Below are 18,385 nucleotides of genomic sequence, written 5' to 3'. Positions count from 1 at the left end.
ACCACACAAGTGTGTCGAAAATAACGAGGGCATTGAGAGCTTTGCTTATGCAAAGTGTGGATGATATGCTTCACATTTTGTGGTGACAGATAGCAAATAGGTAATTAATTATTCCTGCGGGAACTTTTGTTGGCAAAGAAATTGTGCACGTCACTCCAACTGTTAGCGAGTGTGCAAGAACCATTGTTTCAACTAGGGAAAAATTAACATTCTTCGGAACGTAGGAAAGTTGAAACTGAGTGAATTGAGTCAAGGCCAGAGTAGGGATATAGCGTTTGAAATCCATCACTGAGACAACGCCGTTGCAGATCCTGCTTGGTAAAGTACCATTGCGCATTAGGCCACAGTAAATGTTGAGTCGAGATTTTGCTCACTCCAACTTGCGTACGGCTTGACCATTGAATATCAAAAGCTTTTCTCTATTCTCGTACCTTACAAAAACTGGATGTGGAGCGGTGATAAGGACCAAACCTGAGCCAAAGGTTGAGCAGTCTCGTGTGCTATCATCTATGCTATGGGAACAACTGACACTAAAAGAATTATATCTATCAGACCACTTGAATTTGCATGCACATTGCCCTGATTGACTAACTTCCATGCTAATTAACTCGGAAACTGCACAACATTTCGAATTTTATTCTTAACTATTATTTCTCAGCACAACCTAACCTGCAACACTCTTACAAGCTTTTCAGACTGTTTCTGACTGCCCCGTATAAGACAAGTTTGGTCATAGTTTGTGGTTTAATGCTGGAGAAGGCTGCGAATCTGTTACTAATGTGGTCAAACTCTCGAATGTGTTGTTTTCAAACTAATTTGTCTGTTCGCTGCAATAACATCTCAAAATGCGAATTTTGGCAGCTGTGATGCACACTTTGCCAAAGTCATCAAAACGTTGTAATTTGCTAGCAACTGGAAGTAACAATACATGTACGCACCCTTATTCCATCTAACTGTTCACGAAATTCTAAGTGAGTGGTGACTCTTACTTTACTGTATTCTAGTGTAATTTAGCGGGACATTATCAAAATTAGCATGCGTTTGCAATGGTAGATAGAATTACCAGTGCCAGAAACAGCAGAAGTGTCTTTTATACTATTAAAACATAAATATTGAACGGCGATTTAAGATGCATAAACGTGTACGAGAGAGACACAGAGACAGGGATTCGAGAGTTGGGGCCTAGACTCTGTTGATTCCCATCCCCTCATTGGAAGCAACGGAATTTGAAGACCAGTGCAGGTTGGTATGGCTCCCCTACACTTAGCTTCCTGAACTTTATAAATGCCTATAAGTGTTGTATTCCATAGTAGCTAAGCCCCTACATCTCTATTACTTGAAGCTAAGAGACATTCCAGGGCGCAGCCTTAAGAAAACATCAGTCGATATCAACAGTGCTAAAAATGTTGTCTGTCATCACTTAAATCTGTATGAAAAATATTCGAAATGCTTCCTTTCTTTATTTATTTTTTATTTACTTCTTCCATTAAGTCTGCAGTCTTCTCATTGGTTTGATATGGCCTTCCAGGAATTCTTTTCTCGTGACAACTTTTTCATCTCTGTCCTCGATAAATTGTGGCATGTATTCCAATCTCTGTCTTCCTTTAAAATTTTTATCCTCTACAGCTCCCTCTAGTAGCTACCCAGGAGGTTATTCCCTGATGTATTAACGTATGTCCCATCATCCCGTCCTTTTTTGTCTGTATTTTTCGTATCCTTTCTTTGTCACTTCTATGAAGAACCTCCTCATTCCTTACAGTATCAGTACACCAAATTTGCATCCTTGTACACAACCACATCACAAACGTTTCGATTCTCTATTTTTCCGGTTTTCCCACGCTCCAATCGTACATTCTCGAAAATGTCTTCCCCAAATTAAGTCCTATGTATTATACTAGTCGACTTGTTTTGGAAAGGAATGCACTCTTTCCCTGTACTAGTCTACTGTTTGCTACGTCCATCAAGTTTTATTTTGCTTCCAAGGTAGCAGAATTCATTAACTTCGTTGTTTACTTTCAGTGCATATTCCCACGTTAGACTATTCATTCCGTTCAACAGGTCCTGTAAATCGTGTACACTACCACTGAGGATGGAAATCTCGTTGGTGAATCTTATCTTTGACATCCTTCCATCATGAGTTGTAAGTCCACTGCTGAATCTGTTTTACTTTCATCACCCCTTCTTTGATAGACAGCGTGAATCACGTGAAACTTGAGCCGCAAATATTGCGGAAATGGGAAGTGATATTGTTGCGCCGTTTTCACAGAATGGATTGGTAGTCAGGCGCTCGTGTTGTTAGCCAATCAATAGATCATAATAAGACTTAGAGGCGTATTTTTTGTGCAATCATACACGTTTTTAAATGGAACATTAACAAACTAAAAGTAGGGTGAGTTAGAAATCCTGCGGTGTTTGTTGCAGGATTCTAGTGCGAGTCGGTTACGAATTATCTTATTTTGAAAAGGTAACAAACCAACACCTGTTTGTGCCATTCAACCTGCATGGTTGCTAGGTACGATGTTGTTATGTTTGCTTACAGTGTGTTTGTGTGTTCCTCGAGTGCATCGCGACTAGCTAGCCTGTTATTGTGTGACAGTCTAAGCAGTGGATCGTGAGTGGACGATGGGATTTACCAGTGCAGAAAAAGTCGACACGATTTGGAGAGTGCCGGAAGAAAACAATTAATTCTTGTAAGGTGAATGCGGCAAGATAGACGTCAACCTTCTCGGCAATTATTTATCAGTCTCTTCAGCCATTTACGTGAAAGTTGTGGTGCAACACCTAGACAACTTAACAGAAGGAAACATGTGGCGACAAAAGAGGGGGAAATTAATGTTCTTGATCCGCACATTAGCTGTCGCACAATCGCACGAGGAAGTGGCATGATTCATGCAAGTGTGTTACACATTCTCCATCGACGTAGGTTCTATCGTTATCGCATCTCTCTCCATCAACAGTTGAAAAAAGATGTTTATGAGCATCATGTTAACTTCTGTACATGGGCATTAAGACAGGGTACTCCAGATGTATAATGTAGTTTGTTTAGTGTTGAAGCCAATTTACGATCATGGCCAAGTAAACCGCCGAAACATGTACTATTGGTCTGTTAATAATCCCCATGAGCTTCGTCAGGTGGAACGTCAGCGGCCATGGAGTGTGAACGTGTGGTGTGCGATTGTGGACCACCAGCTCACCTACCCGTTTTTGACAGACATAACACTGAACGCGCATAAGTATTGCAGCATCCTTACAGACCAATTTCCAGAGATGCTTAAAGGGATTAGTCTGCGGGTTAGGAAGAACCTGTAGTACCAACATGATGGCTGTCCAGCCCACAGTGCACGAAATACAACAACATGTCCTCACGAACTGTTTCCAAATCGTTGGATTGCATGCAGGGGACCTGTGCCTTGGCCGGTCCGTTCCCTGTGGACTTTTCTTTCTGTTGGAAAAGCTGAGGGATACTGTCTACAAGGATATATCAACTACATCCGACGATATGCAACGACGTATTACTGCAGCCTGCACATCTCCGCTGAATTGCACAGGTGCGGCGGTCGTTCCATACCACACTCGAAGCGTGTATCGCCTTTGGCGCTGATAATTTTGAACACAATCTGTGATGGTCAGTTGTCTCGTTACAGGTCAAAATCCACATAACTAGTGTATGCACTTATGTTGTCCTTAAGTGTGTGCTACCACAGCTATTGTGCAAGTTTCGGTGTGGGAACTTTACAAAATACGATATCTCGTAAACGACTCGCACTAAAATCCTGCAACAAACACCACTGAAATTTTAATTTATTCTCCTTTTAGTTTGTTAATGTCAACAGACATTGTTCCATTGAAAAAAATTCTAAGTATTATTACAATGTGTTTACTGACTGCCAATTTATGCCCCTGCCTACCAATCCATTATGTCGAAAGCGCACATCAATAGCACTTTCCGTTTCTGCAATATCTGGGGTGTAAGTTTTAGGTGATTCACCTTGTGTAGGTTGAAGAGTACAGGCGAATGACTGCACCCACATCTTATACCCATTTTAATCCGATAATTTTTGCTTTGTCTTCCATTCTCGTAGTTCCTTCTTGGTTCTTGTGCATACTGTATATAGCTGTCTTTCCATTCAGTTTGCTTCCACTTTTCTCAGAATTTCGATCATTTTTTACTATTTCCCTATTATTCAGATTCTGTCATACTCTACTGGAAAATACAGGGTGATTCAAAAAGAATACCACAATTTTAAAAATGTGTATTTCATGAAAGAAACATAATATAACCTTCTGTTATACATCATTACAAAGAGTATTTAAAAAGGTTTTTTTTCACTCAAAAACAATTTCGGAGATGTTCAATATGGCCCCCTCCAGACACTCGAGCAATATCAACCCGATACTCCAACTCGTTCCACACTCTCTGTAGCATATCAGGCGTAACAGTTTGGATAGCTGCTGTTATTCCTCGTTTCAAATCATCAATGGTGGCTGGGAGAGGTGGCCGAAACACCATATCCTTAACATACCCCCATAAGAAAAAGTCGCAGGGGGTAACATCAGGGCTTCTTCGACGCCAGTGATGAAGTGCTCTGTCACGGGCTGCCTGGCGGACGATCCATCGCCTCGGGTAGTTTTCGTAGGACTCTCCATACAGTTGATTGTGGAATTTGCAGCTCTCTGCTAGCTCGGCGAGTCGATTTTCCTGGGCTGCGAACAAATGCTTGCTGGATGCATGCTACATTTTCATCACTCGTTCTCGGCCGTCCAGAACTTTTCCCTTTGCACAAACACCCATTCTCTGTAAACTGTTTATACCAACGTTTAATACACCACCTATCAGGAGGTTTAACACCATACTTCGTTCGAAATGCACGCTGAACAACTTTCGTCGATTCACTTCTGCCGTACTCAATAACACAAAAAGCTTTCTGTTGAGCGGTCGCCATCTTAGCATCAACTGACGCTGACGCCTAGTCAACAGCGCCTCAAGCGAACAAATGTACAACTAAATGAAACTTTATAGCTCCCTTAATTCGCCGACAGATAGTGCTTAGCTCTGCCTTTTGTCGTTGCAGAGTTTTAAATTCCTAAAGTTGTGGTATTCTTTTTGAATCACCCTGTATTAATTCATATCTTTCGGGGCTGCTCTGCCTCTGTGCCTTAAGTACCAGCCGCGCTCAGAGAAGACCAAAAACTGAACAGTCTCTGGTAGTCCATCAAGGAAAGTGGGACAGCAACCAGACACTTAGTACTTAAAACCAGTGGCTGTATTTGAATCTAAAGTGGTTTATGCTCTTTAAAGCTTGCCACCAGTCTCGGCACCACATGGTGTCATCCTCAGTCCCTTGCACTTGGGAGGTGGTCGCATATATCGCTCCTGTAAGAGTGGTGGAGCTGTAAAGGTTGCGTAGAATTTTGTGTTTTATTAACCTTTAACAGTGGCTTGTACCAAAGTGGTTATCTTGGGGCCGCGCGGAGTGACCGCGCGGTTTGAGGCGTAATGCACGGACTGCGCGGCCCCTCCCGCCAGGAGTTCGTGTCTTCCCTCGGGCATGGGTGTGAGTGTTGTTCTCAGCATAAGTTAGTTTAAATAGCGTGTAAGTTTAGGTCCCTTAGGAATTCACACACATTTCAACATTTTTGTTATCTTGGGGAGTACGGTTAAAAGTAGTGCTGCTTAGCACTGTTAAGCAGTAATTATGGCTGTCACTTCTAGTGGGTTTTACAGTTGTCCCAATAGCGGTGACTACTATGTTTTTGCTTGTGGCAGCTGATGTTTTCTGAGTCTTATATGACGTGGGTGTGGCACATATGGCCTCCTGTTCTGTTACATTGAACTGCTCATGGCCCATGTTGCTGGCCTCTTATTTTCAAACGCTTCTAGGTTGATGGTAGTACTGTTTGTCTGTTACGAAGTATTGTGAGTAGTTTATCGTACTAAGTGGTGTTACTATTATCTTCCGCATGTACGGTTGTGTTGTTGCTTTGGGTGACTGTATGTGTGCCACTCGTTACTATGCAGGTATTCAAATGTTTCGCCGTTCTGTGTTTCTAGTAAGTGTATATGTTTCCTATGACTTGCCGTTCCCAGTGTGAATGTGTATTTAGTTTCAGAGCTTTTTAATGTTTTTTTTTAGTTTTTGTGGTGCCTGTCTAATTAGGCTCATTTTAGTGGCTAACATATTTGCTGTGTTTATGATTACTTCCAAGTGACTACTGAAGTCAGTTGTGGTATGGTTGGTGTGGGTGTTACTTGCAAATTGTTCAGTGTGTATTATTGGGATGATTGGGTGGACTGGTTGGTCTGGATACTTAACGAATGCTTCCGGTTTTTAAGGGGTGTGAGTACGTCGTTGTTTTGCCCTGTCGTTACTTCATGTTTGTTTGTGCAGTGTTCGGTCGTGACTTTGCTGCGATACAGTGAATGGCTTCAACTGGCATTTTTATTTTTGTTTTGAATGTGTGGTTGTTTATGGTTCATTAGTAACTGAGAGAGGCATGAAGCACCTTGTGGACACACAGGTGTGCCACTACCATAGTGCAGTTTAGGTGTACGGAGATACAAGATATGAACTATGCGTTTCGACTGGGATGTACATCAATGCGCTCGACGTTTGTCACGTTTGCGGAAGTTATTAACTGGGTTCCCATTATTATGAAAGCTTCGGAGTTCTTTGCCCTGTTCTTGTTTGTTAATACGTGCATGTTCTTGGTTTTATTCTACTGGGTTTTAATATGGGCCTTTTAAGTTCATGATACGGTATATGTAGCTTCATATATGTGGCTAGATTATCCTTTATAGCCTATTGTTATGTGTAAATTGCGGGTTCGCCACATGAGATGTTCCTCGGCCACAGCTTGTAGACGTATGTGCAGTGTCGTGCGTTCATACAGTGCGGTTGCCGCACTTAAGACGCGGCCACCGCCTTCTCGAGCACCGTGTGCCAACGCTCCACGCAGTATACTGCAAAGTAGTCACAGTGGGAGCTCCACAAGAGATGCAGCAGTCATATCGCTGGAGTCGACGGAGCCAATTAGGATGCAGTCCCACGTGATAAAGTCGCGTCGTCGCGGCCTGGAAGGGGGAGTTGTCTGGTGGGCCTCCTGGCATACGGAGCAGGAGCAGGTCTCCTCTGAGTCGCGACGCTGTTACTGTGATAGTGTTTATGGGATATGAACTCTGGTTACGGACCTGGTCGCAAGTGATTGCGTTGTGTAATGTTTCACCTTGATAAATTTAGACAACATAGTCTATGGAGAACAGAGATCTGATGCTGTATTTAAGTTAGAATTAACAATCAAAGTCGTGGTATCGCGAGACATCCGAGGGGCCGCCAGCACCAGCCATAGGGTGGGCCAACATTCTGAAGATGGCTTTTACTTAATCTGAATGGGTAAGCTGCAATCTTGAGTGTTCATTCTAATTTATATGTTTCACCTTGTTCTCAGACTAAATCTTCTAAGTTGTAATTTTGTAATTAATTCCAACTTTCCTTTTGGTAGTTTGCATCTGGGACGTGACAATATGTATGCTGCTTTTAACCGTGTGGGCAATGGCCTTGCCGCAGTGGAAACACCGGTTCCCGTCAGATCACCGAAGTTAAGCGCTGTCGGGCGTGGCCGGCACTTGGATGGATGACCGTTCTGGCCACCATGCACTGTTTCCATTTCTCGGGGTGCACTCAGCCTCGTAATGCCAACTAAGGAGCTACTCGACCGAATAGCAGCGGCTCCGGTCAAAGAAAACCATCATAACGACTGGGGGAGCGGTGTGCTGACCACGCGACCCTTCTATCCGCATCCTCAAATGAGGATGACACGGCGGTCGGACGAAGTGCTTTTAACCCTGTGGCTACATACTGACGCTTGCTCTTAGGGATATAAGTGACGGCAATCGCTTTGCTGATGTAACTCCTTGTACATGTGGGTTCCCCGCAAGACCATTACATCATTGGTCAAAACAATTGCGATATAAGTTAGTTGCTAATTTTGTTTTGTATGGATAACAGTACCATATTTTTATTATATAATTTTATCATCATCATCATTTTTAGGGCCTTTGTCCCACTCCAACACGGGGTCGGCCTTGTTACTATGGATTTGGCAATGTTAGCGTCACAGGGTGGTAGGACGCCCTTCCTGCCGCCACATCGCAACCCGCGGGACAGAAATTAGTATACCCCAGCTGCCTGTGTCTAGTGTAAGCCATGGAATAGTGCAAACGTTTTCAAATGTCTGCGAGTCGTGTAACTGAGGCGGTACGTGGGTACCAGCTCGGTATTCACCTTGTGGGATATGGAAAACCGCCTAAAAACCACATCCAGGCTGGCCGGCACACCGGCCCTCGTCGTTAATCTGCCGGGTGGATTCGATCCGGGGCTGTGCGCCTACCTGAGTTCAGAAAGCAGCGCATTAGCGCTCTCGGCCAACCTGGCGGGTCCTGTTACGTAATTTTATGGTGAGTCGTAAAGTATGATTTATGTCGTCTGTGCCCTCATACTGTATCATGTTGTGTATGTTTCCATATGAGGCGCCTGAAGATGACACCATGTGGTGTCGAAACTGTTAGCAAGTGTTAAGAAAACGACGTTAGACTCGCATACAGCCGCTGGTTTGGTTAACGTTGTTCAAGTAAAAACGGAACCGTCTGGGACACTACTGGGTAGCTCATGATGTCGCTAAAATTTTGTCGTTCGGTGCTTCGTTGTGTGGTAGTACGACGAGGAGAGCTCCAGCGGTTTCCGATTAGAGACACGGAGGGAGGTGTGTGCCTACCTGTTGGCGGCGGTCTCCCCCTCGCGGCAGGTGCTGGAGAGCGGCTGCGTGGCGGGCGCGCGGCGCAGAGCGCACTGGTTGGGGCGCGGCGCCAGCTCGTCGTCGGCGTGCGCGCGCTCGCGCACGCTGAGGCAGTAGCGCAGCGGCTGGGCGCTGGAGGCGGCGCTGGGCGACGGCAGCCAGCCCACGGTGACCGAGCGGCAGCGCCGCAGCGACTCGTACTCGTGCAGCTGCGGCCGCGGCGGCAGCTCCACCAGCGGGAACCGCTCCGGCCGCGTCGTCGCCAGCACCTGCCACCAGCCGTTTACGTCTGCGTTTAAGATATCGCTCCGGGAGGAAGTAAGTTAACGTCCCTTGTATGACGAGGTCATTAGCGACAGATAACAGGCTCAGATTAACGGACGTGCCGTTTCAAAGGAACCATGTTTGCATTTACCTTAAGTAATTTAGGGAAATCATGAGGACATACAAGAGGGTTGCATTAATTACTGGTTATCTACACTACTGGCCATTACAATTGCTACACCAAGAAGAAATGCAGATAATAAACGGGTATTCATTGGAAAAATATATTATACTATAACTGACATGTGATTACACTTTCTCGCAATTTAGATTCATAGATCCTGAAAAATCTGTACCCAGAACAACCACCGTTAGCCGTAATAACGGCCTTCACACGCCTGAGGATTGAGTCAAACAGAGCTTGCATGGCGTGTACAAGTAAAGCTGCCCATGCAGCTTCAACACGATACCACAGTTCATCAAGAGTAGTGACTGGAGTATTGTGCCGAGCCAGTTGCTCAGCCACCATTGACCAGACGTTTTCAACTGGTGGGAGATCTGGAGAATGTGCTGGCCAGGGCAGCAGTCGAACATATTCTGTACCCAGAAAGGCCAGTACAGGGCCTACAACATGCTGTCGCGTATTATCCTGCTGAAATGTGGGGTTTCGCAGCGATCGAATGAAAGGTAGAGCCACGGGTCGTAACATATATGAAATGTAACGTCCACTGTTCAAAGTGCTGTCAATGCGAACAAGAGGTGACCGAGACGTGTAACCAATGGCACCCCATACCATCACGCCGGGTGATACGCCAATATGGCGATGACGAATACACGCTTCCAAAGTGCGTTCACCGCGATGTCGCCAAACAAGGATGCGACCATCATGATGCTGTAATCAGAACCTGGATTCATCCGAAAAAATGACGTTTTGCCATTCGTGCACCCAGGTTCGTCGTTGAGTACACCATCGCAGGCGCTCCTGTCTGTGATGCAGCGTCAAGGGTAACCGCAGCCGCGGTCTCCGAGCTGATAGTCCATGCTGCTGTAAACGTCGTCGAACTGTTCGTGCAGATGGTTGTTGTCTTGCAAACGTCCCCATCTGCTGACTCAGGGATCGAGACGTGGCTGCACGATCCGTTACAGCCATGCGGATAAGATGCCTGTCATCTCGACTGCTAGTGATACGAGGCCGTTGGGATCCAGCACGGCGTTCCGTATTACCCTCGTGAACACACCGATTCCATGTTCTGCTAACAGTCATTGGATCTCGACCAACGCGAGCAGCAATATCGCAAGACGATAAACCGCAATCGTGAAAGGCTTCTATCCGACCTTTATGAAAGTCGGAAACGTGATGGAATGGTACGCATTTCTCCTCCTTAAACGAGGCATCAGAACAACGTTTCACCAGGCAACGCCGGTCAACTGCTGTTTGTGTATGAGAAATCGTTTGGAAACTTTCCTCATGTTAGCACGTTGTAGGTGTCGCCACCGGCGCCAACCTTGTTTGAATGCTCTGAAAAGCTAATCATTTGCACATCACAGCATCTTCTTGCTGTCAGTTAAATTTCGCGTCTCTAGCACGTCATATTCGTGGTGTAGCAATTTTAATGGCCAGTAATGTAATTTTGAGGCAAACGACCAGTTTAAAAATTCAGGATGTCAGAGTTAAAAGGAGGGTACGTTCTGGAAGTGACCATCATCTGGTGAACAGCGGAATTTATGTCCCCTGTACTTTTAGGAGTAGTGGCGAACAGAAGAGGTCGCAGTATGCAGACCAACCAATGATCGTAAGGTATAACTTGGACAGATCAAGGTAAGATAAACATTTACATTACGAGCGACTGGAAAACAAGTTGTAGACTGCAGAGAGAACAGTAGAAGACGAATATGAGCATAAAGGGTGTTTCCGTAAGAGCGTGCAAAAATTTAACAGGACTTAGAGGGTGCTCCACTGAACAATTTGTGGTAGGGAATCTGGGGTCGGAGAAGCCAGCTTAAGGAGATAAAAGGGATAAAATCACATTACTGTCTACTTTTTTATTTACACTAGTTACAGTTAGCAAATACCATCATTGATACAACGAACGTACCATTTGCATTGTATCTTACAAAATGTCCTGAAACTGACAGCCATCAGCCTCAAAGCATCGGCGAACAAGTTTCTGACGTACCTTGACAAATATCCCTGACGTCTTTCGAATCACATCACAGGCATCTACAACTGTGGCAACTAATTCCACCTCCTTCCCGGGTTCGATTCCCGGCGGGGTCAGGGATTCTCTCTGCCTCGTGATGACTGGGTGTTGTGTGCTGTCCTTAGGTTAGTTAGGTTTAAGTAGTTCTAAGTTCTAGGGGACTGATGACCATAGATGTTAAGTCCCATAGTGCTCAGAGCCATTTTTTTAATTCCATCTCCACAACCACTGAGATCTCACAACAGGAGAGTTTAGATATTCTCATAGGAAATAATCATGGGGTTTAGGTCAGGTGACCTCGCACGCCATGGAATAGGACTTCTGCTTCCAATCCAGTGACCGGGAAATACTGTACCAGTACTGCTCCATCGTATTGTACTGTACGTCTCTGAATAGCATTGAGTAATGAATTGGTCTATCGTTGATGCATAGCACGTTCTGTCATGAGACAATGTAAATACGATACAACAGAGCTACCTTACGGACAAGTAAAGTAAACAAAACCTGCATCGTATCTTCCTGGTAATCTGGCTCGTCCTCCTTGTTTCCTTGCAGAAAATAAGGAATATGCATACAAATAAACAGCACCGTACGTGTAAACTTATACGCATGTTAGTTGTAAATAAGGAAAACAGTAATGCTAGGCAAAGCAGTAGACAAGTTTACTTCTATATCTTCTTAAGCTGGCTTCTCCGATCCCAGCTTCCATGCCTCAAATTGTTCAGTGGAGCGTTTTATGTGTCCTGTTACATTTTTGCACGCTCTGACGGAAGCACTCTGTATAAAGAAGGCCATAGATGAAGCAGCGAAAGAAGCGCTTTGAGACTATGAAAAGAAGTAGAAGAAAGTAGTTTGGTGGGATACAGAAACAGCAGAGATAATTTTAAGGAAAATGAAGCATATTTGACTTATCTGAATGTGAATGGCAGTTAAACTAGAGATATAGACAGAATACTAAGTAGAGAAGTAAAAAAGGGAAGTGTTAAAAAGGAAAAACAAGTTGTGGGAAGAGAGATGTGAATATGAATGATGATGGATGGGTCTCGTAGTGCTGAGCCATGGAAAACAATCAGGTCAATGCGAGTGTCAACTAATGAAAAGTTACGTCATAATAATACTAGTCGTAGTCAGTGGACAAAGTATTTTAAGGATTTATTCCACGAAAATCGGCCTGAATTTTCACATAAATGTGAGGTGAGGATGCAACAGGAGGAATTATGGCGATTAGAATAAAAGTTCTTTAATGGGTTCTGAGTAAGCTGAAGAAGGCACCGGAATATGAATCAAGAAATCCAGAGTGGTCCAGCAATGTTGTTGGAGATGCTAAGAAGGCTGTTTGAAAGAGTATTAAATAAAGAAGATGTTCCAACGGAATGAAAAACATCTTACATAAGACCGGTGGATAAGAGAGGGTCACGTAGTGATCCAAATAATTATAGGGGATTGGCAGTGATCCCTTTCTTTCGAAGATTATACTCGAAGGTAGGGAGATATCTGGTACAGAAGGAGGCAAGTCACAAGCAGCAAGAAGAGTAAGAGAATTCCGAGCTGGAAGATCGGTAATGGACATCTTCACAATGAAACTAATACGTGAAAGACGTTCGACTGGGGACGCACGTTGCATTAATTGACCTAGAGAAAGCATACAAAAATGTACTCACCAAAACACTGTGGAAAAAGTTGACGGAGAGAGAGCTAGATCGAAGATTGCTAAAGGCTGTTATGAAATTGAATGAAAATAGCGCAGCGAGAACAAGTATTGCGAATAGCTGGACACAAGAATTCGAGATGAATAAGGATCTGCGAGAGTGATGTGGGCTGTCACCGATCCTTTTTAAGCTGTATCTAGGAATAATACTGCAGACTAGACATAGAAAATGCCACGTTATAGGAGTGGCAGCAGAGAACAGCAGGACATTTAACCCATGTTTTGCTGATGACCAGATTGTACTAGCAGAAGATGAAGATCATCTGAGCTGTACGACAAGAAAACTTAAAGAGGAATACAGTAAGGTTGGCAAAAAATGAACATATGAATATGAAGAAGTGTGAGTACCTGACTGTTGGAACGGAAAAAGCAAATAGTTTGGAGATAGATGAAGAAGTAATTGTAGGTGTGGAAAAGGCAAAATATATTGGGGTATTATTTGATAAACAGGGCAGAAGCAATGACGAAATCACTAGTAGGATTAATAAAGGATGAGCTGTAACAAGGGCAATGAACTCTGTGAAATAAAAGGAAATGAACAACGAAGAAAGGAATGTATAAGACCACAGTCCAGAGTGTAATTTATGTGGAGCAGAAGACTGAGACGTTAGAAGAAGAGATGAAAATAAACTGCTTGGCACTGAGATGGATTACTTAAGACGAAGCTCAAGCTGTACTAGGATGGATAGAATAAGAAATGATGTAATCCCACAAAGGATGAAAATGAATCGGGATATCTGTGATGACTTCCTGCAAAAAAGCTGATGTCGTTTGTTCATGTGAATGGGATAAAAGAGGATATGGTACTAAATAGGATACTACGATACAGCAGAGTGAAAGGAGTCGTCCACGACACAACTGGCAAAATGATGTGGAGGAGGAAATGCAAGCAAGGAATGTAAGAGTTGAGGAAAGTCAAGAAAGAAGAAGAGGGCGACTGGGGGATGGAGAAGCGGCACCTATCGTGGAAGAAGAAGAAGAAGAAGAAGAAGGAGGAGGAAGAGAAGGAGGAAACTGTAAACTCAACTCTGGATTGAAGAGCCCATTGTGCTAACCACTGCGTCACTTCGATTTGTAAATTGCTCTGGCGTAACCCTATGAAGACTAGCGCTCTTTCCAAAAACACCAGTCCATGTTCACGAGAAATGTCGGAAGCCACAAGGCAACGTTTAGAAGCTGGATTGACTAAAGGCAAAGTTACAATTACTGCATGTGTATATTTAGAGAAACCTTTTGACGGTGTTTACTGGATTAGACTCTTCAATATTTTGAAGACAGAAAGGAGCAGAATGTTTCCTACAACTTATACAGGAGCCAGACTGCAGTTATGAGGTTCGAAGCACATGAAAGGGAAGTAGTAGTTAAGAAAAGAAAAAGAAATTGGATTGGGCATATATTAAGAAAGAATGACGGACTGATAAAAACAGTTTTAGAAGGTTATGTAGAAGGGAAAAGGAAGCGAGGAAGGAAGAGATTCCAGATACTGGATGACATGATGGACGGTACAACATACAGCAGCCTTAAGAAGGAAGCAATGGATCGCAGAAAATGGAGAGGCAAAGGACCTGCTAATATAGCAGATAACTGATGATGATGATGAGTTAAGAACAGAGTGATCTACAGTTGTAGCCTACCCTAACATTATTCAGTCTGCACAATGAGGAAGCTGTGAAACAAACCAAGGACAAACTGAGAAAGGGAATTAATATGTCTGCCGCAGATGGCATGGGAAAAATAACTAACTCCGCTGACAGGCCTCGGAAGGTACAACGGTACGAACCAGCCGCCGTGTCATCCTCAGCCTATAGACGTCACTGGATACGGATGTGGAGGGTCATGTGGCTTGTACATAGCTCTCCAGCCTTTATCAGTTTTCGTGACTGGAGCCGCTACTTTTCAGTGAAGTAGCCTCCTCCACTGGCCTCACAAAGACTGAGTGTACCCCACTTGTCAACAGTACATGGCATACACGGACAGCGACCCACCAAGTCAGACAGTGCTTAACTTCGGTGATCTAACGGGAACCAGTGTTACCAGTGGTGCGGCAAGGCTGTTGGCTACAGGAGAAGTATCCTGGTAGAAAATGAATATGAAGTTTATTGTAACACACATGAATAGCCTTCTCCGATTGGAGTTAGTTTGGAACACAAGAACCGAAAGCAGATCACTTCTTAAATACTGAAGTTGGAAGGCCTGAAATTGTCAATTTCAAAAATCCAGTCTCCATACAGTACGCATGCCATGGAGCCTGGAATGGACATGGAAAACTTAAAGTCCCAAGGGGACAAGTAAAAATTGAAGTTCCGAAGGGATAGTTAAAAATTTAAGTTCAGTATATTATTAATAAAAAACAAAGACAAATATTACGAAGTCAAGTTGCTGGTCATGATGTTGGAGGTCACGTATCTTTGATGTAGAGATCGCAACTGTTGTAGGTCCATAGCTGGCAGTTACTTGAAGCGAAGGTCAATGTAGATAGCGGCGGCGTCATAGCAGAGGCTGCAGAGTGAGATCGTAATTGTGGGAATGCTTTCGCAATTAGCGCCTGTCCCAGGAAAGTTACTTCGTGCAAGCTGGTCGAGCATAGCCTGCGTGCTCGGCTACTTACAGCCCGGGTGCCAGGATACTGCAGGTACTACTCCCGATCACATGGCCTATGGAGGAGAAAAGGTCCACAGGTCAGTGACCTCTGGCGGCGCTTCGATTGCCACCTGGTGGTCAGGAAGAGTACGGTAATTCCTTGTTTGTCGTTTGAAGAGCTTTCCCCAGCGAAGTCCTTGTCTGCATAACCTGCCTGTGTTGTTGGTTGCAGGCTAAGTAGGGGCAAGGCCTAGCCACAGCAGGAATTAATGTTAGAGGAGAAGAAATGAGAACTCTGAAGTTCGCAGATGACATTGAAATTCTGTCAGAGACAGTGAAGGACTCTGAAGAGCAGCTGGACGGCATGAGTAGTGTCTTGAACTGGGATTATAAGACAAAAATCAACAGAAGTAAAACAAAGGTAATTCATTATTGTCAAATTAAATGAGGGTTTGAGGGGCCACTTAGATTAGGAAATGAGACACTAAAAAAAGGAGATGGATGTTGTTATGTAGGTAGCAAAATAACTGACGACGGAAAATTAGGATATTAACTGCATACTGGCAACAACAAGAAAACCATTTCTGAAAAAGAGAAACTTCCTAAAATCGTGTGCAAATTTGAGTGCTTGGAACTATTTTCCGAAGATTTTTGTCTGAAATATAGCCTTGCACGGAAGTGACAAGTTGACAATAAACAGTTCAAACAAGAATAGAATAAAAGCTTTTGATTTGTGGTCTTAGAGGAAGATTATACGGGCAGACAGGATAACTAATTAGGAGGTACTGTGTGGAATAATGGTCACTTACGTGGTATGCTGATGAAGAGGATTGGAGACACTCAAACAGCAACTGTAGTGCTTAAATTTGCACAATTGGAAGTCACTGTATTTTTTTCTATTTTCTGTAGGACTCAGTAACAAATTTTTACTTACGAGCAGGTCTTCAGAAAATACAGTGAATAAATTAACACCGAACTACAAACACGGATTTTAAAAATCGTATCTCTTCTATTCGACAAAGCATTTTTTAAAAATAAAATATTGTCTGACCCATGGATCAGCGGTACATGTATTATAGACAAGATACGTTGTTATTTTAACGAAAAGACAATTTGAGCATGCACACAGGTTGACTCCGAACTCTACCCGCTAACTTTCGGAGATTGTACTGGGATACTTTCCGAGTATTTTGGTGTAAGAGACGCTTGTCTCAGGTGGCTCGTTACAGAGTAGTTGCATGTCTTTTGATTTATTACCCCTTGTATCGGCACTGCATTGAAGGTATCTGCACAACAGTGAAAATATCGGCGGTATGCTATGTGTCTTTTTTGAAAGCAAACTTGTTGCATTCACTCACGTTACTACCCGAGCACGATATTGTTGCGCTTGACCTGCTACGACCGTTATCGGAAATATTCGGTGACGTTACATTAAACAAGTACAGCGGTGACTAAGGAAAATGCACCGCACTGTCAAAGTTATCAAGACAGCTGTGAGTATACTATCAAGTTAATAAGTGTAGCCTGTGAAATATCACAGTAAAAACTCACGACAAGCCGACCGAAGCGGCCTCACTCCCATGTGCAGTAATATTGCCCTCAACTAATTCTTGCCGTTGCCAACATTGATGGCCACTTCATTCTCCGGCCTTAAGCTTGGATGAAGCATTTCTCAGTTCTGTCTCGGTTTTGTTTTTTCGGTAGTGTTCCCTGTATGTGAACAGTGATACAAGGCAGTATGAATAGGTTTACCCTGAAGAATCGGCCGATATGCATCTCGTCCATGAGTTCACCGAATGTAATGGAAAAACGGCACAATGACTTTATATTCAGCTTTTCGCACAGCGACGGCAATCGCATAACAGTAGTTTTACAGCTGTATGTAGGCGCTTACTAAGAACCAGAGCCTCTCGCGTTACTACTTTTGGATGATAATTCACTGCTTTGGAAGTGTTTTCGCATGAACAAAGATAATTCTGGTGCCAAGGCAAATAAATCATAATTATATTATTATTCTGTAATGAGCTACCGGAGACCGCTGGTCCCCTATACCAAAATACTCAGAAAATATCCTTGAAAAACCTTCGAAATATTGTCGGTAGAGTTCTGGTTTACCCTGTGCAGGTGACAGTGAGTTGTACGCAGCTTCTTCTCCAACTGCCAGGTCTACATGTGCACGTCCGCTACATGTGACTTACGAATGTGGAAACAATGTTGTATACATCAATAATTATACATATACATCTACTTCCGTTCTATGCAAACCACTGAGAAGTGTATGGCACATGGTACTTCCTATTTTACCGTTATTAAAGTTAATTAACGTTCGCTTCACGAATGGCCTAATTCCTCAGTGGGTGCTGTAAACTTGCGGGAGTGATATTTAGAGGGTTGTAGTATATTCCTAGGCGTTCATTATTTAGAGCTGGTTCTTGAATCTTATCAAGCAGGCTTTCTCATGATAATTTGCCTCTATCTTCAAGTGTCTTGCAATGCAGTTTCGTATGCATGTCTGTGACACTCTCCCAGGCGTCAAATATACCTGTGACCATTAGTGCCTTTCTCTGTATACGTTGAAATCCCCTGTTAGTCATATTTGGTATGAGTCCCACACAATATTCTTGGATGGGTCAGACGAGTGTTTGTAGGGTGATTGCATTTTCCTGGTATTCTACCAATGAACCGAAGTCTGCCACCAGCTTCAACGGCGGCTGATCATATGTAAGCATTCTACTTCATATCCCTACAGAATGTTACGTCTAGGTATTTGTACGCGTTGGCCGATTCAAAATCGACTCGTTGACATTATAGTCATAAGATACTACGTTGTTTTCGTTTT

The 18,385-nt window shown here is 43.6% G+C and overlaps 1 protein-coding gene and 1 pseudogene across 1 annotated transcript in view; one reads left to right on the top strand and one right to left on the bottom strand.

Annotated features, from left to right (window-relative positions):
• Positions 1 to 18,385, bottom strand: part of LOC126153649 (protein NDNF) — a 390,376-nt gene that overhangs the window by 16,886 nt on the left and 355,105 nt on the right. The window contains exon 8 of the mRNA XM_049916085.1: positions 8,773 to 9,062. Coding sequence (XP_049772042.1) covers positions 8,773 to 9,062 — 290 coding nt within the window. The remainder of the gene's footprint in view (positions 1 to 8,772; positions 9,063 to 18,385) is intronic.
• On the top strand, positions 7,547 to 7,664 carry LOC126163866 (5S ribosomal RNA; annotated as a pseudogene).

The sequence above is a fragment of the Schistocerca cancellata genome, chromosome 2 (genome assembly GCF_023864275.1).
Source record: "Schistocerca cancellata isolate TAMUIC-IGC-003103 chromosome 2, iqSchCanc2.1, whole genome shotgun sequence".
Lineage (NCBI taxonomy): Eukaryota > Metazoa > Arthropoda > Insecta > Orthoptera > Acrididae > Schistocerca > Schistocerca cancellata.
Note: the sequence above shows the minus strand (reverse complement) of the source record. Positions and strands in the feature narration are given on the sequence as shown.